The sequence below is a fragment of the Dermacentor andersoni genome, chromosome 2 (assembly GCF_023375885.2).
Source record: "Dermacentor andersoni chromosome 2, qqDerAnde1_hic_scaffold, whole genome shotgun sequence".
NCBI lineage: Eukaryota > Metazoa > Arthropoda > Arachnida > Ixodida > Ixodidae > Dermacentor > Dermacentor andersoni.
Genome location: NC_092815.1, coordinates 80264434 through 80290708, shown reverse-complemented (window position 1 = coordinate 80290708; position 26275 = coordinate 80264434). Strand labels below are relative to the sequence as shown.

Sequence of the window (26275 nt, the reverse complement as noted above, 5' to 3'; positions counted from 1 at the left end):
ATTCTAGCACGTAAAGAAATACAAACCTTCGTTAAAAATTATCTATGCCATAAGCTGCGCACATATGCTGTTAAATAAAAGAGCCACGTAAAGGTTATATTGACGCTTCTTTATTCCCATTAAAGCGAATAATGATTGCAGTGAACGCATTATTATGTATAGGTATTAACCATAAGGCCAAAACTGCCTTTCTGTCACAATCATGGTCAAGTTTAGGCAAGTCAGAGCCTTGTGCATGTTCTTTTTACCCTAATGTCCCCTTTTCTTAGCACATTGCTATGTTCTTGTGAAGCTTTCATTTCTACCACCTGTAGTATTGTCCTTACAAACAAAATAATGCAACTTGTTTTTAATTTACAATGTTGTTTCTTTATTTTGATTTTTATATCGCATTCATTTTCGTCAAAACTTCACATTTGAAGTGAATTGTAAAACTGATAATTTGTGATACAAGAACAATATTGCGCAAAGTTGTTGAATAGGTTAAGGTCTCAGAGTCCACCAAATTTCAACAGGCTCCACGGATTGGTATAGTTGATAAAAAACTGTAGATATAGCAACTTTGGAAACTGTAGCAAATTAAGCAGTTATGCTAAAACACTTCTGTTTTGCACGGCTAGCTAGCCCTTCTTTACGTCTATGTTTTACAGACAAAAATATATTCTTTGTAGCTGTAATGTATTGTATTTCACATTGTTGCGAATTTCCGAGAATGCCTTGTGCATGAAATAGGTGCCTCCGCACTGAGGAATTTCCCAATTTTTTTTTTCCTCCTAAATATTCATTTGGCATAGAAGTCATGTTCACTTTCATGCTACTGAGTGATATGTGCATAAAATATAAAATATTCTATCGAATGTAAAATATAAATTTTTTGACCCGTGTTGACCTCTCGTGTGATCACGCAGCATGGAGACGATGGAAACTGACACAATTTAAACATCAGTACGTGAGACAGGTTTTCAAAGTTGTCTGCATTCCTGCATGCTTGACTGCAAAAGATGTCTAAATGTGTAAGCGTGGTGCTGCCACATCAGTACACAGCACAGACATTAGTGATGGCCAAGGCTTTACTAGCTATCGAAATAAAGCTTTACATGTTGCCTTAGATATGATGTGCATCTTATAAGTATGCAGCACTTTCCTGTGAAAATTGTTTTAAGAGAGCAAGATACCTTTTGCCAACAAATGAAGCAAAACAAGTAGCCTCAAGGCAGCTTTTGTAGGCTAAAATAGCTTCACTTGTTCAGGGAACATGCTGGTTTACCCACACAGGTACTAATGCAGCCTATACTTTCTAATAAAGCACATCTCATAGCAGCTGACATCCTTGCCTAACTTCTTTCTTTTCTCATCACAAAGCCATCACATATGAACCTCGAATATTCTCATAGTAATAAATGAGAGCACAAAAGTACACATTAGCCTGCCCGTAGTTTCCAGGCCTCAATTTTTCTTCTCTTCGATGCTGTCTAGAATCTTCGCCAACTTTCCTAGATGATTTAGTGTGGCAGGATCTGAGAGCATGCATAATTAATTAGTGTCTCACAGTCTTGAAATAAGCCTTTTCTTCGTGTCAAATGGACAGGTGTGTGCATATAAAAGAAAAATAATTTTTAATGCTGTAAATGGGGTGATGACGGTGATCCATCCTATGTTGCCCTAAAAATCATAGCCTGGGTAAATTGCACAGTGCCCTCTAGGCATCCTGATATCTCACGTATGAAATAGCTGCATAATTACTTCTCCTAAACATTATTCTTGTATTAGTGCTAATATAAGTACAGTGCCATACAGCAGGAGGTCAGAAAATGTCATTATCATGGGAGGATCTCTGTATAAATGAGAAGAGAGAGCTGCAACTAATAGAGAGATAAGTTATCGTAGGTGTCTTACATGCTTGCACAGAATGACAAGTTCCATAATTGGGCTAAGCTGGGCATGCAATTTACGCATTTGGATTGAGATAAGACTTGATTCAGTACCATTATTGCCCTCACTTCTCAAATGGTGAAATCTAGTATCGCCCACCGCTGAGCACTCGGTCAACGAAACTGTGCTTGATAGGTGATACATGGTGAAATTTAAAAAAACTTGCAAGTTGCTGTGTCACCTCAGTGGGAGCTCTACCAGCACTTGGTTGAATTCCGTATACTAAGTCCAAAGTCAAGGTCGATGACTTCCAGACTGGCCTAGGCTAGTTCAAGCCTGAACCAGAAAGATGAATTCCAAGGCTAAGGAGAGGTAGCTCATGAATTGTTAGCATGACTGATGGGTTGATTCCTACCTCAAAGTCAGTTTTGAAGACTGACCTTACTTCTCCTTATCTTAATTGTTAGTAACATGAATGCAGCAGGACTTTCTTATATATAGTTGGGGACCAACAGTCTCTGCATATTCAGTGAGTATGTCAAGAGCATTTTGCAGCTGTCAAATTGTGTATCAAGATACCCATACGTTGATCAAATCGTCATGTCATCAGCATAAATAAAGAACTCAATGCTTGTGATGTCTTGAAGCCTCCATGCAGGACGAATGATGAACAGCAAGGGGGCCAGAACAGAGCCATGTGGCACACTGTGGTTTGAAGCACAGCTAGGACCCAATATGAAAACAATTTACATGCACACTAATTCTTCTCAGACTCAAAAATATGAGTACCACTTTTGTTACCTGCTTTGGTAGACAAAAGTCTTCCATGTTTCAAAAATTACCTAAATTATGTTCTGCATTATTGCATGCATTGGTTGTATCAGTTGCCACCACCGTCCACAACTAGTGGCTGTGAGGGGAGACAAGCAGGACACCATCTGGCAGGAGAGACAGGCCATCCTCTGTGCCTAAGTACAATCTGAATTCAATCTGTGCTGCTGGGTACACTTAATTTTTATATTCAAGCTCCCATGTTTTTCAAGGTGCATACATGGCCATCATTAACTTCATTAACCAATTTATGTCTGCTTCAGCATTGAAAGCTTCAGTCATATCCTTGCTTTGAATTAGCTGACTCCATTCTAGGACAGTGCAGTTATGCTATCTCGAATTACACCTCCCAATCCTCTGCTGCACATTGCTGCCCTCCTTTCCTCTAGCACCAATTTTGGTACTCTTATAGATTATCAGTTAACTGTCTTGTATATTATATATGATAACTGATAATTTCTAGTATCATCTATTCCTTGTTAATATATAGGACATTATACATCATGCTGCAGATAAAATTGATATGTCCAGTAGCAACTATTATCAGTGCAAATGTGGCAATGTATAAAAGACAGAGTGAACAGCAGCAATGCAAGGAAATTAAGTGATGGTTGATTGGCTGTGAAATGAGATGCATGCGGGGGCTAACCCACATTTTTTTAATAGAAAATTTGCCACATATATTGCGATTACAAGCCAATCTTGCAATTTCATAATAGGAGTGTGCAAATATTCAAAATTTTGAATATGAATCAAATAGTCTTTGCTATTCAATTCGTATTCGATTCGAGAATTCACTATTTGAAGTTGTCGAATAGTACATTTGTTTTGTTCGAATACTGTAAAAGACAACAACACTTCTTGCAGTCTACAAGGAGGAAGACTGATATAAATGAAGAATCGTTGAATGGTTATAGTGCAGGACAACTGTGATTGTTGCGCAGATGATCCAGTTTCTAAACAAAGATATGGAGGAGGTCATTTACATGCTATAGTTGAGTAAGCATGTCGTGCCTTAGGAAGACTTTGCATTTGCTCTGTCTAATTAGACAAAGCAATTTATGTTTGGTCAATCTCTCCATATGCTTGGATTCCTTCAAAATGATATGCAGGGCTGCAGTATTGCCCTTAACTCCTTCACTGAGCTGTATACTCTACTATACTCTACTACATGTGTCTGGGACATGCTGCTCATTTTCTTTTATTTGTGTCATGGTCATTGTGCACCAGATATGATTGTGCTTTCCTTTGCTTCTCATTTACAAGCTTCCTAGTTGACTTGACATCTAGTTGTTAATGGCACTATACGCATCCAAAAAGGCCAGCAAGTCTTTTTTTCCTTAACAGACTCTACGGCATTTTTCATTTCGTTATTTTAGAAATTGGGAATATTCAATATTTGATTCGATATTCAGAGGTAATTTTTCCTGAATATTGCTATCGATTCAATCAGCAAATTTCACTATCCAAGCATGCCTATTCAATATTAAAGCTGCAACAATAAAATGCTTAGGTTTAAGTGCATGAGAATAATGTCACTTATAATTGCTGAATGTTGTGGCTTACGTACTGTGTGCATAACTTCGCCGCTTATATTATAAGCAAGAAAGGCGCAAAAAGATTGCTTGGAGGCAGGGGACAGCTGAAAAGTGAAGCTTGCTTGACATCATGTCAAGCGTTGAGGGCCCCTAGGTGGTAGTGATGACTGGCAGCCAGCTCAGGTATAAAATTGGTTTTGTCTTATTTTTTTCTCCTCAGTGGCTCTGACGAAGTGACATAGGAGCGCTGTGCCAAGAAGGCTGCAGCAGAGAGAGCTCACAGTGCTTTGCACAAAGGGAGTGACAGACTGTGAGGAGTTGAAAGATACTTCTTAATTTTGACAGCTGATGCTATCTTGGCATACATGCTATTATCTGAAAGTTGCACATATCTACTAGGAGTTCCTTGAGATTTTCAGTTTTTTTTATACATGCTGTGATTTGTGTGCAAAAAGGCATGGAATGTTTTCGTTCATCTTATGAATAAAAACAGTTCCTATTGATTCACTATTTTTGTATTTTGACTAAGCATACAAGCCGTAGAATCCTTAAGTTTTGCAGTGACGTGCATAAATGTTGATATAACTAATATTGCACTGCACAGCACTTCCTTCGTTTCAAGCAGCTATGCACAGACATGCGTGCAATGACAGAAATAATGTTTGCATTTACCGTCGGCGCTCAGCGTTGCCCATGTATTAATTAAGTTTACTAATACCTTAGCTACTTCTGCTGCAAGATTTATGGCAATGCTTGTGTAGTCTTGTTAAGCTTGACGGAGTTGTAACGACATCACCTGGTCTGCCTGAAAAAGACACATTGAGATGCAAACTTGTGCAGAGTGGCACAAAATGTTTTCACTTCACATCACGCGCAAAAGCGCCACCTGTGCTTTCATGGCATTTCATGCAGCCCTACTTCTGCCGTGGGTTTTACCGCAACGCTTGGCACTGCGGTGAAGTTCGACAAGTTTGTTATTATGTCGCACGATATGACCGAATTTCACGCTTTGAGACGGCATCTTGAGCGGAGGGGCAGCAAATGGTTACATTCACCTTAAGCCCAAGCGCACTGTGGAGTCACTCGTTCGATTCCACGATATGTTTGCGTCTGCCGAGGGCTTTACCTCAACGCTTGGGCAGTGCGGTGAAGTTTGACAAGTTTGTAATTATGTCGCACGATATGACCGAATTTCACGCTTTGAGACGGCATCTTGAGCAGAGCGGCAGCAAATGGTTACATTCATCTTAAGCACAAGCGCACTGTGGAGTTACTAGTTCGATTCCACGATATGTTTGCGTCTGCCGAGGGCTTTACCTCAACGCTTGGGCAGTGCGGTGAAGTTCGACAAGTTTGTTATTATGTCGCACGATATGACCGAATTTCACGCTTTGAGACGGCATCTTGAGCGGAGGGGCAGCAAATGGTTACATTCACCTTAAGCCCAAGCGCACTGTGGAGTCACTCGTTCGATTCCACGATATGTTTGCGTCTGCCGAGGGCTTTACCTCAACGCTTGGGCAGTGCAGTGAAGTTTGACAAGTTTGTTATTATGTCGCACGATATGACCGAATTTCACGCTTTGAGACGGCATCTTGAGCGGAGGGGCAGCAAATGGTTACATTCACCTTAAGCACAAGCGCACTGTGGAGTCATTCGTTCGATTCCACGATCTGTTTGCGTCTGTCGAGGGCTTTACCTCAACGCCTGTGTAGGGCTGTGAAGCTTCATAAATTCTAATAACATCGCATGGTCTGCTAGAATTTCATGCACTAAAGCGCTTAATTATGTGTGGAGAGGCAATGAAACTTCATACTGAGCTCGCAGCTTCCCATGCATATGCTATTTTTTAGATCAATGATAAGGCTGTGCAGGTTTCTTTTGATGAATGAATAAGTGCTCTTTACGGAATGAATGGTAATCATGCTGTGAAGCGTGCAGCAGCAGTCATCAGCCATAGCCGGCGCTTTTTCGAATGTTTTATTATGCTTCTGTAAATTGAGCCTGTACGTTCGAGTTTACGCTTCACATAAGACTTGAGTGTGATTCTCTCACAGGAAAAGCGTTTAGCAGGCATGTGCGTTGAAAAGCCGTAAACAATGACTGACCTAGAGGGAACGTAATGTATTATACGCATTGGCGCTGTGCATCGTACGTAGCTGACCGAGCATTGGATATGCAAAGCGGGTAGCGATGTCGCAGAACTTTCGCTTGACACCGCTTCTAGCAGAACCGGCGCGCAATAATAAACAAATGAAATGCTGAAACCAGCGGTAACACCCACATTGTTCAGGTACGAAAGAGATCCGGGCAAGCATTGCAAGTCAATCCAATCCTCTTATGTCCTAGCGAATCGTAGTGTTCGTGAGTTCGCGTCTCTTATGCGCGTTGTTTAAATTTGAAGCGTGGCAGTCGCTTCTTAACGCTTTTCAACAATGATGAGTCTGACGGTGAGTTTTACGATGCGGTTACGAGTTTTACAATATTTGTATCTAAACAAGTGCGTCTGCTTTCGGCTTGCTATAACTGTTCCGCGTCTGGATGGACAAGTAGCGCGTTTTGCAAACATCATTTCTAGTGCGGGATTTGGTACTGCGTCCGAGAAAATTTGCACTTATTATGTAGTAACGAATAGTTATTGCTGCTCCTAAACAATGAGTCCACAGCGCCGCCACTGCAAACTAACATCGAATTTACGCGCGTTGGGTGTTCGCACTGAAATGTGTGCCGATGTGTGGTGCAAGGGAAGTCCCTGTACTCAGTTTAGTAGGAAACTCCATGCTCTTGCTGATGGCTGAGTTCTTTCATAGTATGGGGCATACCGCCCCAGATGGTGCAACGTGTTCAGTTCTAGTATCCGTAACCGGAGAACACCGAAGCAGCTTGCCCTAGACGCAGGTGCACTCGGCCGCTGTTTTTGCTCCATCGCCATGCAACCGAGTAATCCTTCGTTGAACCGTTTTCTTCTGTATCAAGCCACTTCCTCCTGCCCACAGTGGCACCATTTCATACAGCATGATGCAGCAACTCATTTCTCTGTTCTGCTTGCACTCAGCACCCTGTCATGTCTTTCCCAGTGAAAGCTGCATTAATTGATGCACTAGGCATGCTTGAACTCGGTTTTAGCTCTACCGAAACTTTGCTCAAGCAAAGTGGTATCGTGACTGTTCTACTACCATTCTTCCACTTCGCACCCTGCCATCCGTTCTGAAAGTGTTGTAGCGTTCCTAACTAGAACGGCAACAAAAATGACATAATCTAAGTGAGACGGGTGTCGTCCGCCATTTATTCCAACTTCTTCCTTCTCACTTCTCCCCTAGCCCATTCCTTTGTCTTCTTTCATGCGTCCAGCGCAGACCGCTTCACTCTTCCGGATTTCTTTTAATTACACCTCCTGGGGTAATACTTGAATATGTTTCCAACAGCGGTGCACTCCGTTTGGCCCGAGGCTCCGGCGTACCAGACATTCTTCAATATTCCATGCTGGCATGCAGTCTTAATAACTTGAAATGGTCCGCAAAATTTTGAATTTGAGGGCATAGCTCCTTTCCTTAAAAGGACATAGTCTGCAGGCTGTATGTCCAGTACCTTGCTACTGTGCCTTTTATCAAAGTTTCGCCTCATGCGGCGCTTGTAGACCTCCTGTTCTTTCACAGTTTTCCTTACTTCCGCAAGTTCGAGGTTCTCAAGGAGACCTAGCTCACGATCTGCAGGAAGTATGGGCACTGTACCCGAAGTTACAAAATGAGGGCTGCAGCCTAAACCCATGGTGTATGATCTGTTATGATGTTTCACAGCGGCCTCGAGACAGCACTTCCAGCCACCGGCAAAGTCTGGATACATCTTCAGATACTGTTTGATGTCTCGTATGGCATATGTTCCGCTAGGCCGTTTGCTGCCGGGTGGTATGGAGAAGAATACTTTATCATTATGCTGTGCTCCTGTGCCCACTTTGATAATTTGGCACTCCGGAAAGCCGGCCCGTTGTCGCAGACGAGCGTCTTTGTGTGCTTAAAACATTCAGCTTTGAGGAGGTTTATTACGCTGTTCGCGTCTTCTTTGCCAGCTTTAGCCACAATCGTCTTGTGCACTCATCTATGGAGAGCAAGAAAGCTTGCGTTCGCTTGACTCCTTCCCCCTTCTTTTTGAGCTCCGCAAAGTCCAAATGAATTACTTCGAACAGGACGCTTGAATATTCAGGGTTTGTCATAACGTCTGTCGATTGCTTGAATTTAGCTTTGTTCACCTGGCAGAGGTGGCATGTGCGGATGTAATGGCTGATGTCGTTTTTCATGCCCGGCCATGTGAATCTCATGAGCAATTTCTTATAAGTGCGCCCGAAGCCATCATGTCCACCCGATTCAGGGGTGTCGTGGTATAGATGAAGAATCCTTGGAATCATAGTTGGTGGTACGTGATACCTTCCATTGATAAACTGGAGCTCTTCTGTACCTTCCCATAGCTTAATATGATTGATTGTCTCTGGATTATTGCTTGATTCCTGTACAAGTAATCTTGATAGTGCATCAGCGTCAGTGAGGAGTGGGCCAGGACGGTGCGAAATTACGAAATCAAATTGTTGCAGATAGTTCACCCATCTAGCAATGAGGCCTCTTGGCTGGGCCATGCTCAGAAGTTGAGTCAGTGCTTGATGGTCCGTGAAAAGTATGAATTTGGCACCTTCCAGGTAAGTACGAAAGTACTGCACAGCTTTTAAGACGGCCAGAGCTTCCTTTTCTGTGGTACAGTAATTGATTTCGGCGGGTTTCAGGGTATAGTTGTAGTACCCCACGACGTAGTGTTTGGTTTGATCAGCTTGTTTGGATGGCTTCTGGTATAGAACTGCACCGGTAGCATAATGTGATGCGTTCGTGTTGAGCACGAAAGGCAAAGAAAAATCCAGTATTCGCAAGATGGGGTCCGACGATATTAGTTTTACAAGCTCACGATAGACAGCTTCGCACTTCTCGTCCCAATGAAAAGGCACGTCTTTCTGAGTTAAACGTGTGAGGCACCTTGTTCTCAGTGCGTAGTCTTTGATAAACGCCCGAAAGTGTCCTGCAAGGCCAAGAAAAACGTGCAGGGAGTGCACATCATAAGGCTTTACCAGCTTGGAGATTCTCTCTACCGATTCTTGCTTGGTGCTTTTAGTCTGTCCATCAAACACCCTGCCAAGAAATACTACGGTATCTTGAAAGAACGCACTTTTCTTGAAGTTGACTTTGAGTTGGGCAAGACTGAGGGTATGAAGAACTTTTGAAAGATGACTACGGTGTTCGTCCTTTGTCTTTGAGTAGATGATGATGTCGTCGATGTACACATTGCAAAATGTGCCCAGGTAAGGTTTCAGAATGTCCGTCATAATCTTCTGAAACCACGCAGGGGAGTTTTTCCAACCAAATGGTAGGCGGTTGTACTCAAACAAGTCAAATGGGGTTATGAACGCGGTGTACTTCTTCGTTTCTTCACTTAGTGGAATCTGCCAAAAGCCCTTGCAGAGATCTATTCGTGAAAAACAATGGCAACCACCGGTTTCGTCAATGATGTTGTCGATTCTCGGCATTGGATAAGGTATCAATTCTGTTTGACGATTGAGGGCTCGATAGTCTGTGCAGAGGCGGAATGTCCCGTCTTCTTTAGGTGCAATAGTTATAGGAGAAGCAAATGGGGATACAGAAGGCCGGATGATACCTGCGTCTAACATTTCTTGCAACTCCTTTTTCAGCCACACCTTTTTATCTCTGGACATATTATAGGGCGTTCTACGAACCTCTGTTTTATCTGCGAGCTCGAAAGGAACGACATGGGATTTCATTGCTGGAAGGTAGCTTCCCATGCATATAAGCTCTGGGTACTTAGTCTTGATGTCTTCCTGGTGAAAAATTAGCCTTGATACACTAGGTTCTTCACCAGGATCTTCTGTTCTTATCATGTCTTCGGCCATTACCTCGTCATCCCAATAGAGGTTCATCTTAAGTTTTTTCATGTCTGGACGGGACAAAAGAAAATCATAGGTGACATTGGGAATTGCCAATACGTCACTGGTAATAGCATTTCCTCGAAATTCAATAGCCAGGGTTACCCATTCGCTATGCATGGTCACTGACCCATCGTAGGCTTGGACACGCAACGTTCTACCAGCGTGCAGACGACTAGCATCCACTCGAGTCTTGTTGATAATAGATACCGAAGCTCCACTGTCAATGAGACCCTTCACTTCAATGCCATCTACCTTAATGGGGGTGTACAATAAGCTTGACGACACCAAATACACTGTCTCACTGAAGCTCTTTTTCTGGGGCTTGTGATGCACGGTAGACAGATTATGTGGAAGTAGGTTGCCGTGAACTGCGGTAATTGGTTCTTCACCATCCTCACAGTCATGATTTACGCTTCCCAGAGATTTGTTTATGAAGCTGTGTTCACATTCAGTTGACGGCAACGACTCTAGATGCTCACTCAGCTCACGAGAATCAAGTTGCTCTGTTCTACCATCTGGCTGTCTTCTCGATTTAATTCTTGGCACTGAGGTCTGTAGAAAGTTCAGAAGGCCATCAAACGTTCTTGGACCTTTGAGCTGCACATGACTACGGATCTCGATACACAACCCTTGCGTTATCAAAGCTACAACAGCAGAAGACGACAGCTTCGGTTCTGCAGAATATAATAGGCGACCCTTTCTCAAGACAGTACTCAAGCAGAGAGCCACTTGTATAACTGAACCGTAGTGCCGCATCCCAGCTTTCTACTGCATTGCCTTCGAAAGCCCCTAAAAAGCTGCTTTTCCACTGTTCCCAACATGTTGTTCCATGATCCATGAGTTGCGCGTCATACCATCTTCTGGCTATACCGCCCAAATAGCGGCGCATATTCCAAATCTTTGTATCGTCGGAGTGCCACATATTCTTGTCACAGGCGTACTCGAAAAACCACAGCCAGTAGTGAGCATTTTGCAAGTTTCCTTCAAGAACATCTGGTTCAACAATGCTTCGTGCTGACTGCTCTCGACTAAGCGCTTGGACGAAAGTTCTCATTATTTCGATCTGTTGTATAATGTTCCTTTGCAGTTCCATAACACTCAAGTCTAGGCTCACCTTCCCGGCAGGCGTTTCCTTTTTGAGGGTGCCACGTCGTATGGGTTCCAGAACGAGTTCTCTCAGTGTCCGCAGTTGTAGATTCACTGTCACCGATCCTGTTTGCACGAGGGCTTGGCGGCTGATTGCAGCTTGTTGCAGCACCACGTTGATCAGCGCGGTAGAACTAACTTCAAGAGAACGGTCCGTCGCTGGCTCACCGTGCACTTGGTATCGGGTGAACACAACAGACTCCGATGACGCCTGGTCGACGAAAAACATCACCCGCATGGCTGGTCTTCGAAAACTGTCGGCTGCGCCAAAATGTAGCGTTCCTAACTAGAACGGCAACAGAAATGACATAATCTAAGTGAGACGGGTGTCGTCCGCCATTTATTCCAACTTCCTTCTCACTTCTCCCCTAGCCCATTCCTTAGTCTTCTTTCATGCGTCCAGCGCAGACCGCTTCAGGTGTGACACCTGATTTAGTGTGAACACATTTTGATGAAGGAGTTTTTAATACATTGATGAATTAATAAGACCTTGCTCCACTAAGCTTGAGCAGGCTAAGCTGGGTGTGCCAGTCGAGTGAGCATGATTTCTTCTCTGCTCATAATGCCGACATACATGATTGGCAGACAGGTGAAAGGTTGGACTTAAAAAACATAGTGGTGTCACTTCTAGGTGCTTGACACATTAAGAGCATGACACATTAATGCATAATATAAACAGCTACAAGGACCCACTAATCGGATTTTACTGGGACAATGTTAGTTTATTACTTTGAATGTGATATCATTGTAGGTGAACTTCAACCGCTTTGAAGGATCTAGCAGATAATGTAGCCTGATCCCAAAGGCAGTGCAGTCTAACACATCATCTCAAAGTACCAGCTGTCAAGAGGGAAGAATGCGAGAAACTGGCATGTTTTGCACGCACCAGATGTTTCAAAGAGTGACTTTGGCACAAGAGAAGTGTATGTGCAAGGATGTGTTAACGGTTAGAACACAGGAAGTAAAATATGGATAGAATTGAACATGCTCTCAGGAACGGAGGAAGCCTAAAAGCAGTGAAGAAGAAACTAGGAATTGGCAAGAATCAGATGTATGCGTTAAGAGACAAAGCCGGCAATATCATTACTAATATGGATGAGATAGTCCAAGTGGTTGAGGAGTTCTATAGAGATTTATACAGTACCAGTGGCACCCACGACGATAATAGAAGAGAGAATAGTCTAGAGGAATTTGAAATCCCACAAGTAATGCCGGAAGAAGTAAAGAAAGCCTTGGGAGCTATGCAAAGGGGGAAGGCAGCTGGGGAGGATCAGGTAACAGCAGATTTGTTGAAGGATGGTGGGCAGATTGTTCTAGAAAAACTGGCCACCCTGTATAGGCAATGCCTCATGGCCTCGAGCGAACCGGAATCTTGGAAGAACGCTAGCATAATCCTAATCCATAAGAAAGGGGATGCCAAAGATGTGAAAAATTATAGACCGATCAGCTTACTGTTCGTTGCCTACACAGTATTTACTAAGGTAATCGCAAATAGAATCAGGAACACCTTAGACTTCTGTCAAGCAAAGGACCAGGCAGGATTCCGTAAAGGCTACTCAACAATAGATCATATTCACACTATCAATCAGGTGATAGAAAAATGTGCAGAATATAACCAACCTTTATATATAGCTTTCATTGATTACGAGAAAGCGTTTGATTCAGTCGAATCCTCAGCAGTCATGAAGGCATTGCGGAATCAGGGTGTAGATGAGCCGTATGTAAAAATACTGAAAGATATCTATAGTGGCTCCACAGCCACCGTAGTCGTCCATAAAGAAAGCAACAAAATCCCAATAAAGAAAGGCGTCAGGCAGGGAGATACGATCTCTCCAATGCTATTCACAGCGTGTTTACAGGAGGTATTCAGAGATCTGGATTGGGAAGAATTGGGGATAAAGGTTAATGGGGAATACCTCAGTAACTTGCGATTCGCTGATGATATTGCCTTGCTTAGTAACTCAGGGGACCAATTGCAATGCATGCTCACTGACCTGGAGAGGCAAAGCAGAAGAGTAGGTCTAAAAATTAATCTGCAGAAAACTAAAATAATGTTTAACAGTCTCGGAAGAGAACAGCAATTTACAATAGGTAGCAAGGCACTGGAAGTGGTAAGGGAATACATCTACTTAGGGCAGGTAGTGACGGCGGATCCGGATCATGAGACGGAAATAATCAGAAGAATAAGAATGGGCTGGGGTGCGTTTGGCAGGCATTCTCAGATCATGAACAGCAGGTTGCCATTATCCATCAAGAGAAAAGTGTATAATAGCTGTGTCTTACCGGTACTCACCTACGGGGCAGAAATCTGGAGGCTTACGAAAAGGGTTCTACTCAAATTGAGAACGACGCAACGAGCTATGGAAAGAAGAATGATGGGTGTAATGTTAAGGGATAAGAAATGAGCAGATTGGGTGAGGGAATAAACGCGAGTTAATGACATCTTAGTTGAAATCAAGAAAAAGAAATGGGCATGGGCAGGACACGTAATGAGGAGGGAAGATAACCGATGGTCACTAAGGGCTATGGAATGGATTCCAAGGGAAGGGAAGTGTAGCAGGGGGCGGCAGAAAGTTAGGTGGGCGGATGAGATTAAGAAGTTTGCAGGGACGACATGGCCACAATTAGTACATGACCGGGGTTGTTGGGGAGTATGGGAGAAGCCTTTGCCCTGCAGTGGGCGTAACCAGGCTGATGATGATGATGATGATGATGGTTAGAACATTGGGCCATTTGCTAGAAGAAGGATTCAATCCCACCATCAGTCACACACTCCTTTATAGCCTTATGGATGTACTTCACCCACTTTGGAGGTGGGTTGAGTGTGTACGATTGTGTCACTGTGTGCATGAAATCACAAGTTTGTGGGAGGTACAAGTTATAGGAAGGTCACTTTGATAAATGAGTATGTGCAAGATTACACATGCATAGAAATGTCACAATCATCACAACCTATTGCATACTTAGACAGTTAGCAGTGCTATGTTTTAGTCTAGTTTTTTTTAATTTACTTATGCTCAATGGCTGGAGAAACATTAGCGCATGCAAAGAATCCTCGAAACAGAATTCTGTGACACTCTGCACATGACCTATGGGGTTAGGCACGGGGGAAAGGGGGTGGGTCAAGTGCATAGTTTCACCGCAGCATGGTAGGATGTTTAGTGGGGCAGTCAACGAATAAATTTTTGCGCTACGTGTATGTTAAGTGTGCTCTACCAACTCTGAAATGCCAAGGAAAGAAGTGTGTAGTAACTTTCACATGATTATTTACATTTCTGTCTTGGTGCAGAGAAAAGGCACTTTAAGCCATACGGGTTCACTTTATGGTGGAAGCCTTAGAGTACCTAGAACAGCTACACGTGACCTGAAGTATCCAAACAACAGGGTGATATGAATTTCAATGTGGCAAAGCATGCTGTGTAAGTCTTAGTTTTTATTGGTTAGCTCAGCCTGCAGCGAAATAATAAAAAGCCATAAATTTCTAGTCGCTTAATCACGAAATGCTTGAGTTGTGCATGTTTACGTGTTTTCTCCACACCACATTTTTTTGTAGCTTTTCCTCTAGATGTTTAATACAAATGAGCTTTCACTTTGCTACTTATTTAATTGAAAATTGTTGCATGCTCAACAGTGTTATAGTGTAGTGGAAGTCAGTATGTGAACAAAGAATGGGAAGGTTTATTTAGGTGAGTGCTCTACACCAAGTTATACCAATTGTGAACTTGAAATTATTTTTATCCCTCAGATATGTCACCTTTTCATACCCATTTCATGTAGTGAAGCAGGTTCCTTTTATACAGCTCTTTTAATCAGCGCAGATTTCTCTGCTACATTAAAGTAACATTTAGATGGGCTACACTGTCGTACACCATAAAAATGTGCTGTATTCTTTCAGTCAAACAAACTAAGAATAACTTTGAATTAATATTGAGGCTGTTTTCAGGTAACATTCAAAATGCCCTTTTCTAGACGTTCACTGAACATCCATGTAATATGCACATGTCTTGCAGCGAAATGTCTATGGGATACCCAGAAAGTGTTCTAAAAAAAAAAAATGTATGCATAGTGCACGCAAAAATGTAATTTAGATGACTGAATTGTGTTACAATTCTTTAAGTACAGGGGCCCAATACTTGATCACCCATGCAACAGTGAAAGACAACCGAACAGTAAATGTGTGTTGTGTTTTTCAAGTTTATTGCAAAACAGTGTAATCTGGACTTGAGTGTTGGGTTGTTATAGAGTGCTGCCCTTTAGCATGAATTTTTTAAATGCTGTCTCTGTTCATTTGTGTTCATAAACAATAAAAATTGTAGACAAAGCTATACCTTGCCTCAATTTTGACAGTGACAAGCACCTGATCAAGGAGGAGTATTTAAAAAGACTCGCCTAGGAATTAATTGGCACATACTTAACGTAGTTAGTGCAAAAGGAAACGTGTGTAGGCTAGTTTGTTCAACATGGAAGCCAAGTTGTGCTGCATAGCTGATGCAAAATATTACTAAATAAGAATGTGAAGGCACTCAAGATGGTGCACAATCATCTTCTGTGTTTCATATTAACTATGCAGTGCAAGTTGGTTTCATAGCAGGTGAGTGTTATGCATCTGCAAAAAAAAAAGTTATAGCTTATATGCTGCACTGGCCTGTTACATACACAATGCCAGCTTTGCAAGAAAAGAAATATGTATAATCAATCTTTTATTGGCAGAACCATTACAGCAAAATATACAAGTCTCATTTTCCACCTTAGACAATAGTGTAATATTTAGATAGAGGTACAGACGCTCCTGATGACTTGATGGTAGTGTGAATGCATGCAGCTGGTACATCAGTGGACCTGTACAAGAGGGAAAAAAACGCAGGTGAAGTACAAAGGATTAAAAAGAATCTGCAACTTGCACTCCGAGATGAACATGTCACTGTGACAACCCGAGTGCTGCTGTTGAGGATTTTCTTAGCCTGTTGGTCCACGGGCACAAGTGCCTGTCTTGCATGAAGCTGCTTAGCGCAGCTTCATGACAAGAGTTTTCTCTATCCGCCACCCGAGAACGCGCTCTGTAGCGGTCAGGCTCCGCCGAGAGACTTGCGGCAACGGGAAGGTAATGGGGCAATGTCAGTACAGATTTCGGTTGCTAAAGCAGTACCAGACCGATGGCAAGCTAATTTTGTAACACAGTTGAATATCCAAAATACTTGCTACTACTTAGAAGCAGATTGATCAGGTTTTCAAATTGAATAATACAAAGTGAACCTGCCCACATTAAAGTTTCAACCACAAGAAACACATTCCTGACGGATTGTTGACGCCAGCTGCCATCGTCAAGAATGATGAGATGCTGGGGTTGATGCTCTAGATGCTGAATTGTGCCCACGTCAAATCAAATAGCCGGCCAAAAATATGTTGTAAACTTGTTCCTTGTGGTTGGGCCTAAGCAATCCCGATGGCGCAGGTAACCATAAAGCAGTTGCACAGCTGCTAATGGATCTAAGTTAATGCATTGATAATTAACAAATAAACCTCTTAACAGCATCGAAGTATACAAGCATATTGCTAACGGGGCTCTGGAACAATAAAAGTTTCACATCACCGGTTTGTGTCAGTGTTTACTGGTAGCTTGTAGATACACTGAAACCCGATAATAACTGGCCTATGCACTAAAAATAGGTTCATTATATCAGGTAATTCTTCAAATCCAAATGCACCTATAACGAAAGGAAACAAACTTTTGTATTGTGTTTGTCCTACATGAATTTGTTGTCCTCAGTGGAAAAATTAAGTCAGAGTTACCTGCATTTTTGTAAACAAAACCATGCATAGTAGACAGCAATCTTTAGCCTTAAACAGCTTGCCAGTCACTCAAAATAGAGACTCGATAGGAGCTTGCTTGAAGTACACTGCTGGTATGTTTCCGAGTATTCTAACATTTAGGCAGTATTTTAAAAAAAAGTACGAAAAAAAAAGGCCTCTGTTACAAGTGAGTGTTTTGCATGAGTATCAGTCAGGAAGTTGTGTGTGCAATATACAGGATAATTCACTTTATGCTGGCTTGTTATAGTCAGGTTTGGCTAAAGCCGTACAAAGAGAAAAATGCTACGTACTACAAGTGTGGATTTTTTCCTTGGCACTAGCCAAACATGAGTTAGAGCACACAATTATTTTTTTATCCATATTATCTGGTAAAAGGCGAAGGCATTCCCTGTGAAAGGTTTTTGAACAGTATGCACAAGAAATGTCCAGTACTTTTCTGCCATACAGCGGTTGCCTGCATACACAATGCAACTCATAAATACAATCTTTTGGCCGCACACGAGTAGTGGGGGAGCTTGTGAGTGGAAAATCTTCCATGTGGCCTTTTTGTATGCATTTCAGCAAATGTCTGCGCAGCATACTCTGACTAAGGTTTAAATTTTCTGGTCTCCAATCTGATGCTAAATAATACATATTTGCAATTGCAAACAAGCCACAGTCAAGCGTGTTGCACTGGTTTTGTGCCCCTTTAGTGCAAATGGTCAGCGTTGGTGACTGCAATTTTAGCATGTGACAGATTTGCCTGATGGCATCAGAAGGAGTACCTTGGTCAATTGAGTCATATACAAAGACTGTGTTTTCATCAGCGTCAGCATTGGTTACCGTAAGCCAGTGATCGGGATTTCGGACATGCAAGATTTGAATAAAAGGGCTTTCTACTTTAGTAAATTGTAAACGATGGCCAAGTAGCACATCTTGAAAACCATCCCAGTGAGGAAACTTTTTATGAATCAAGTATTGTGCTACGTTAATCACGCTGTCTGATATTGAGGTGCCCTGTACTAAAGCATTTAAATCGGCATCTGAAAGAGAGTAGCGTTTGCAGACATTTAACATGTCTGCTGTCACCATTGCAAGGCTTACCATTTGCTTTTGCGATGGCAAAAACTTACGCTTAACAGCTTTGACTTTCTTTGGCCGTCCTCTTCTTGCTTTTACCAAAGGTACATTAAGTTTTGTACTATTCGAATGCCTGCAACTGCTTGTAGCAGTCAACTGGGGTAATGGAGCTGGTGTACCTTGTAAGCTAACTGTAATTTGATTACTAGGAAAGGTGGTTAAGTTTCTGAAGAATGCCTCGCATGATGCAAGTTTTTCCATTAGCTCCTTCTCACCACAATTAGATAATACATTAGCCACAGTCTTGGACATTTCACAAAGCCTCTTGTAGGTGTAAGAATACTTTTCTTGAGCAGTGTCGAGCTTCACAGATGGCAGCAGCTGAATGCTGCTTGTCACCACTGGTGTGGCACTTGAGACCATGCAGCTGTCACTCAGGAAATGATCCTTACACCACCTGTCTGGTATGCATGCTTTGTCAAAAAGGTCTTGCTTGGCAAAATGGCGAGCTGCTATAATGTGTGCACAAGGCAAACTGTACTGATTATAAAAAGCACACATGCAACGCGTCAGGCATAATGAAACACTGTGCTCAGAACTTGCTGAAGCCACTACATAAGAATTAGCAGTGGAAGTAACCAAATAACCTACTTCTTTAAACCGTTCATACTGCTCAAGTACTTTACTTGTGGCCTCAGAAGTGCAATTACGGGCCAAGTCTAGTTGAAATGGCTCACTGACATCATTTACATTTAAGTTCAGCTTCATTTCCTTAAACTTGGAAAATTTTAGAGATAAGAAATCCTTCTCAATATAACTTACTAATGCTTCTATTGCTTGAACCAAATGCATGCTTGAAGTGAGATAACTTTTAATTTTTTGATTGTGACACTCAATGCGATTATTCGTGTTATTACCAAATGTAGGAAGTTTCTGCCGATATGCATGTACCCACATTTCTTTACAGGAGTGCCAGTTCTGCATGTAATAAGAAATAAAATCTTTAGACGCCATAGCTTCGAGCTCAGCAAGCCTGTCTAAGTAGTCCTGCACAGTGAAGGAATAAACAATTTTTTTTAACAGAGGGAGTAACTGATCACGCTGCAGTCTAGCTTTCTCATTGACTTTTTGCTGAAAGCATTGCAGCACATGCCATGTACACAACAAAATTTCAGAATTAGGAAGAATCTTGGTCAAAATGCGTAGCTCGTTCATGTCTTTATCTATCATGACTACTCTGCAAGCAGATACAATGAACGGGTTAAACTCTGCAAACTTGGCAAACATAGCCTGCACAATTTCAGTCGTTTCATTCTGCAAAAAGGCATAACACACAGGTCTCCCACGACCTCCACCATCTTCAACCAATATAGAGTACAAGATATAGCCTTCAATGTTTACTTTATATGTTCCATCAATAAATAAAATCTCTGGGTACTTTTCCAAAATCTCACGCATGTGCGTTGTCTGAAGTAACACAAATTGCAGGTTATTACTTTGATTCTTTTCATAGTGAATGACCCAGTTTGGATTATTTGCTAACAAGGTGTCTATTTTTTCCAAAACCATTTCTCCGTGAGCCTGCTCGTTGCGAATAGGAATAGAAAACCTTTGCTTGTAATTGTTAACATCTTTTGTAGTTAATTTCTTGCCCGTTTTCTGTTTGACCAAACTTTTAAAATACTTTGGGCCAATATTACATTTGGCAAAATCAAAGAATTCTACCTTCTCTGCATCGTTTAGAAGCCTGCTTTGAGGATACAAGTCATAATACTTCGTGGCGTGATTATGCTTAGCTTGCAGCTTGGTTATTTTGTAGTGAAGAGTAGGTGACTTGCACAGGCTTACTGAAACTGCCATTTCACAACCAGTACCATTGTATGCTTGCTTGGGTCGCTTTCCTGTGCCTCTTGGTTTTATAGCACGACCATGAACACAGCTATATGAAATCCTAATATACTCAAACTCTTTAGATTCTGTTGCAAATGGACTTCTATGAGACCTACTTATTGTGACTATGTGCTTGCCCTCCCTGCACCATTCATCAAAGCTTTGCCTGAAAGAAATAAAATTATCAAATGTTGCATTTAAATAAACTTTGCTGCCTCCACCATGCAATAAAGTGACAGTGTTAGGAACTCTGGTTGTGTTAGCACCAGCTCCTTCACAAACAGCCTGGGCATCAGAGCTGGCAGGCCTGCAGCTGGATGTCAAAGCAGCCTCACAACACCTACGTCGCGTGGGAGCAATGCACGCAGCTTTGTCAAGGTCACCAGCCTCTGTGCCAGGATTGCTCATCTGCCCTCCATCTTGCATTGTTTCTGACCTACAGCATTTGCAGACAATGACCTCATTTGGAACACCATTTATGACAGGTCTGCACTCAGCCATAGCAACTACCAAGCAGTCTTTATTCTGCCTGCTAGCCACATGCTGCACCTTGCCAAAACTATCACAAATGGTGTCATGAGGGGCACTGGCTTGTCCTTCAAGCTTGCTACCAGAGACAGCAGAAGGAGCAGACTCAGACTTTATACTGTTAATGCATGTCTGTTTCTGGCTAACAACTGCTTTCAAAGGTGAAGCGAACTTCAAGAACTTGGCAGCTGTCACAGCAAGAACTTTGCCTTTCCTGTCTGCAGCCAGGTCACAGCTCCATTCTTGCTTGTGCAGTGCTGCAGCCTTCCGCCTCCTCCTCGATACTACCACTTTCCACTCCCTGTCGCCACAGTGGGAGACAGCCTCTGGCACAGCTGCTTCTTGAGCACTGGCCTCTCCTTCCCCCACAGGTGAGCACACAACAGGAGCACTCTCATGCTTTTGTGTGGCTCTCCTAGTTTTCCAGACACAAGTGGTGCTTGCACCTCGACCAGGGATCATTGGCTCAGCAGACCTCCCCTCGGCTTTTCCCCTACTTGGTACACTTGTGCCATGGAAAGTGGGGGAAGGCAGGCTGTCCCAGGTGAACCAAGCCTTGCTTCCCTTGCAACGGACACGGACACCGCCAACAAGTGAAAATCCAGCACCTTGAAGGGTTCTGGTAGGCTGGTTAGTGCCGTGCCTCTGCAAGGGGGCAGTGCTGGCTTTCCAGACAGGAGCTGGTGCTGTGGAAGGTCCACTTGCTGCATGCGAAGAAATTAAAATATGCAAACCAAGCGGGGGAAAGTCAGCCTCGGAGATGGCAGGGATGCTGTCCTGCCGAGTCCAACTGGTCCATGAAGAAGGTGCCTGGGTCTCCTTGTAGGACTGCTGGATGCGGCTTCTCTCCAGATGGATGGACAGGGTGCAGGCCCCCTGGTACAGGAAGTCTGCCAGCACCTTGTTACCAAAGCGGCTCGGGTGGACACCATCTCTGCTCAGGCAACTGGGCCAGTTGTCCACGAGACCACCCAGGAATGTGTAGCCGCACTCGTGGCAGTACTGCATCAGGGCACTGTTAATCCTTTTGTAGTTACCATTCAGGTCATGCAACCACGAGGACTGAGCTTCCCATGAGCTGTACTGATTCTGCCCCCGAGGAAGAATGGCAGAAAAAGCTACATGCACCATGGGATTTCTCTCAATGATCCCCTGAGCGAGCTGGCGATACTTGTCCATGCACACGCTGACACTGTCAACAGTGTTGTTAGTGCCAACGTGCACAATGACAACATCAAAACCAGCTAGCTTGTCAGCAATCATTGACAGCAAATGCTCAATCCTTATTCCTCTATGCGCGGCAACACTGACTGACAAACTACGACGCGATGGGAAATACTGGTCCGCGTATTTCACCATCGAGTCACCGGCAACCAAAACACGTGTCATGTTGCAAGCAGTGCAATCTAAAATGACACCTAGAAGAAAAAGAAAGACTGCGAGAAAATAAATCTGAGCTTTTTCACAAACGAAAGGAGGCTACCTTCTAGTCAGCACTATATATACGTTGAATCAGGGAAATCCGCGCTAGGGTTGAACAAAGCAAGAGGTCGCGAACAAGGACAGCAAGATCGGCAAATACGCGACTAACACAATCAAAATACCATCAAAATACTTATTAGAATAGATATATATAACGCTAGCAAATATAAGATAACCCTGCAAAGCAGCTTTCGCGCATATAAAAGGATGATGTCAAAGGCTTGCGAGAATGCAGCAGAACCAGGCCTTGGGTCCAGCACCAGCGGCAGCAGAAAAGCACGACCCGCAAGCGCGGCTGACGGGATGCGTACTGAATGTCACGTGCGAACAAACAAACAAACCACGCGCCCTCGAAAAAACGGAAATACGCGTGCATGTGACGTTGACATTTAGTGACGTCACTTCCGTGCGTTGCAGGAGTCGATTCTGTGTGGGGTCGTCTGGGGAGCACCGCGTTGCAGCAGTCTTTGCCAAAATGATAATACAATTCTGTGAATTGCATCTAACAGAACATCTAAAGTGGACAAAATTGATATGTTACACATGAATCTCAAAATAAAGTAGTAATATGGAAATACAGCTTTTGCAAAAACTTCGCACACAACGTAAAAAATTCACGTAAGCTGTCAAATGACATATCGAATTTGTCCGCTTTCAACGGTCTAATGGATGCCGTTTACAGAACCACGATATCTGTTCTTGATGCAGAGCTATGAATTTGTAAACTTCGTGCTTCTATTTTTTTTTCACACTTTCGAATATTTGAAAATTCTTTTAACAAACTTCAGGACCTAAATCGAAATTCCGCTTCCAAGAGTCACTAGAATTTAACTTTCTCTCTCACATGCAGCAAAATTCATTAAAATCGGTCCTGCGGGTTATCTCAGAAAAACGTTTTTACGTTTTGCATGTATTTGAATAGGCCGTGTCGGAGTTGGGCCCGAGCTAAAGCTTCCTCTTAATGCAGTCATATAAGGCGGGAGAACGTTACAGTATTTGAGCGCAAGGCTATGGCCATGTCGATTCCGTGTGTAGCCACCTCGATGGTGTTGTGCCGATGGCATTTAACTTGAAGCCAGTAACTGCGATGCGCGCACCGCGGCGCGGGCTCGCAGTGCAAATGACGTTCTGGCAGCACGGAGTTTCCAGGGCTATTGCACGGCTGTTGTTGAAAGAAACAGTCATGTCTGTCGACCGCTTTGCTTTGTGCGCGCACTTTTCGCTGCACTGCGGGAGCGTAACATTTAATGGCGAGAAACCTGACATTTGAAAAGGATGTTCTGGCCCATCGCACTGAATTCGCTCGCGCCTTGCTGCCGTGCAGCTCGAAAGCGCAAGGAGAGCGTGGCAGCCGGAATCACTCCGATAAACGCATATGCACTTCAGATTTCTTAATGTATCACCTTTTGCTAAACTTTCGCGCTCTTTGCTCGTCCCATCGCAGGTTGTGTGGGTCGTTGCTCGAGGCTTCGGCGGCGTGATGACCTTCGCGCTCGACTACGACGACACCGACAACGAGTGCGGACACGGGCCCTTCCCCATCCACGAGATGATTCGCAACATGCTCTCGTCCTGACCCCGCGGCTGACGCTCGCACAGCGAAACACGTCTGGCAGGAAATGGCACATCGACGATCGCAAATGCGCGGCGACGTGCGGCGGGCCCACGTGCCATGCCCAGCTGGAGAGAAACGGTTGTGTCGGTATAGGGCAATTCTAGCCAGCCTAGTATCGGTGAAACACCTGGCCTGCAAGAAGCACGAGAACCGCATCCACATCACTGACCTTCACTAAAGTTGCTCCCTCTGGTGGAGATCAGTGGTTCACGTCCGAACGCAATTATATGATCGTGATCGCTTTTTGTAATTCAGAGCATTTGCCTTGGTTATAACAGGGTCCTTCAGTACTTTGGTGGAAAGTATAGGTGGACCCTGGTTATACCTTAGTCATACACACCAGTGTTCGTAAAAAAAGTATTCACCTAAGCTAACCGTGACGAAAGCAATCCAAGGGATGTGTATAGATCCTTTTCATGTTTACAGGGTTTCTGAAAGAGTTCTCGTTAACCCCTCTGAAACACCATCCGTTACAATAGCCTATCAATATATGGAACTATCCAGCTGGCACCAGCTTTTCTTTACAGTTATATTTCACAAGTGAATTTTCTTGCTAAGTATAGAGCAAGGAAGCTGCATACACGAGCTCAACGCATGTGGCACGTTCCTTATATTTGAACACATCAAGAGCATCTGCTTATATCTACAAGACAAAGTACTTATTTTTCCTTTGCTAATTTGATTGTAAAAAATGCATGATCGGAAGTTTTCTAGAGTCATTTACACAATGCTGCCACAACGCGGATAAAAGGATCTGCTGGAGCTCTTACACAATGCTCCTAGCGCTCTAATAAATGACTTGGAGTTCTCTTAACATAAAGTTTGACTGCCGTAGACAATGGGTTTGAGGTGCATGGAAGCCTTTCCACATGGCTCAGGAGACAACTCAAACAATAGTACAGCAAGGTTCGCGCACATGCACTCGCAACGAGGCACTGCACTATATATACTTGTGGGTATTGCACGCAGCTGCCCTTTCAAGTGCTATTCCGGGACGTTTATTGGAGGTGCGTTTGCTGAAGTTCATGGGACATCTATACGACTTCCTTTCCTGGACTTCCTTTTCTGGACATGTCATTTTAGTACTTGTTTGGGAAGTCCTTAGGAGATTTGGTGTTGTCTCGGACTAGATCATTTCCAATGACAAACCTGGCATGGTGAAAGCCTGAATGTAATAATGTAGCTCGATTATCGCCATTTAACCTACGCTGCATGGGCTGTCGCTTTACTGTGCAGACCCACGTCGCAACTCCGAGCTCGTCTTGTGTTATGAGGTGGTGTTGGCTCTAGTCATACATTCTGAAGTTTAGAGTACTTTGACAAACACTGCACTGTACCTGTAGACCCTCTGATAATTTTTACGCAATGGATCTCATGTCATAATTTCTTTTCTTATGGCTTTTGTTGCAGTGAGTGCCCACTATAAATACCCTGGAAAAAAATATTTAGTGGCCTTGAGAAATATGGTAGAATCCTGCATATCTCGCGGCGTGCGTTCGAAAAAAGGTTTTGCGCTCACCACTGCACTGTTCTTGCTTGAATTTTGCTGAAAGGTCGCATTTTGGAGTCTTCGTCGTTTAGAATAACACTTGGCACAGTTAATTGCCTGGTTTTTAAGAAGAAAGTGCAAAGAGAGCTCCCAGCGAGACTCTAGGACTTTCTACAAAGACGGATAGCCATGCCCACTCAAGGTTACCTGACCTGCCCCAACCATCTGGCACCTGCTGGATCACCACACCCTGGCCTGTCACCAGATTACCCTTCTGGCTGGACTCGCTACACCCTTCCTGCCGGCCGCTGCCATGGCGACGCCTAACCTCCTACCCCTCCTATCTCCTTTGCTCCCACTTAATGGCAATTGGGTAATCCGCAAGGGAGGCAAACTTTACAGTACGTGCCGCATGGGACCGCTCAGTTTTCTCTGCCCAGTAATGACTGTTAACTTCTGTATAACCTCCAATGAAAACCTTACAATAAATGAACATGCCATTAACACATTAAATAAAAGAATGTGACATAGTTTATTGGTCAGCGGCTGCGAAAGCTGCATCTACCTCACCCCCGTCACACCCACGCTGCACGCCGACTCGCTCCGCTCCGCTTAACTGACAGAAGCCCTCCAGTCAGGCTTTATGGTAAAGCATAAGAAAAACGAACATGTACAGCAGAACTCAAATGGGCAACTTATATGCAGGTTAAGAGTAGTACAACTTCTTTTGTTGGTGTGGCCAACAGAGTAGTGGCAGCAGAGTGATCCCAGGCCACACGTAGTACGAAGGTCACTTTCCAGTCCGCACCCTCCCTCTCTCTCTGTTCATATATATATATATATATATATATATATATATATATATTGGATGAACCTTTCTTTGGATGATCCAGTTTTAAAAGCACATGAAAGGAACAACGTATATATATATATATATATATATATAGAGAGAGAGAGAGAGAGAGAGAGAGAGAGATGGCTTGAGCCCCCACTCAAAGTTAAATAGTTGGTACGTCACTGCCGGCTTCCAAGTA

The 26275-nt window shown here is 43.3% G+C and overlaps 2 protein-coding genes across 3 annotated transcripts in view; one reads left to right on the top strand and one right to left on the bottom strand.

Moving 5' to 3' along the window:
- The window catches only part of LOC126541782 (acidic mammalian chitinase-like), a 56893-nt gene extending 32891 nt beyond the window's left edge, over nucleotides 1–24002 (top strand). Inside the window, exon 8 of the mRNA XM_050188710.3 lies at nucleotides 23582–24002. Within this exon, the coding sequence (XP_050044667.1) occupies nucleotides 23582–23713 (132 nt within the window). The 3' untranslated portion in view covers nucleotides 23714–24002. The remainder of the gene's footprint in view (nucleotides 1–23581) is intronic.
- Nucleotides 16001–22482, bottom strand: LOC126541786 (uncharacterized). 2 transcript variants are annotated; one of them, XM_050188719.3, is made up of 2 exons: nucleotides 21390–22475; nucleotides 16001–16206 (listed from the first exon to the last, which is right to left on the bottom strand). In XM_050188719.3, exons 1-2 carry the CDS (start codon nucleotides 22042–22044, stop codon nucleotides 16016–16018), a joined length of 846 nt encoding a protein of 281 aa, XP_050044676.1. In that variant the 5' UTR covers nucleotides 22045–22475; the 3' UTR covers nucleotides 16001–16015. The 2 variants fall into 2 exon arrangements, with proteins under 2 accessions (XP_050044676.1, XP_054932887.1); XM_055076912.2 differs by having other exon boundaries at nucleotides 16055–18698; nucleotides 21390–22482.
- Nucleotides 24003–26275: the final 2273 nt, after the last annotated feature.

Bases quoted from the DNA above. Each gene is read 5' to 3' on its own strand.
- LOC126541786 (XM_055076912.2), bottom strand. From the start codon at position 22,044: ATGACACGTGTTTTGGTTGCCGGTGACTCGATGGTGAAATACGCGGAC. The intron at 18,699-21,389 runs GTTTGCATATTT...CATGCATACCAG, and splicing joins GGCTGACTTTCCCCCGCTTG to ACAGGTGGTGTAAGGATCAT.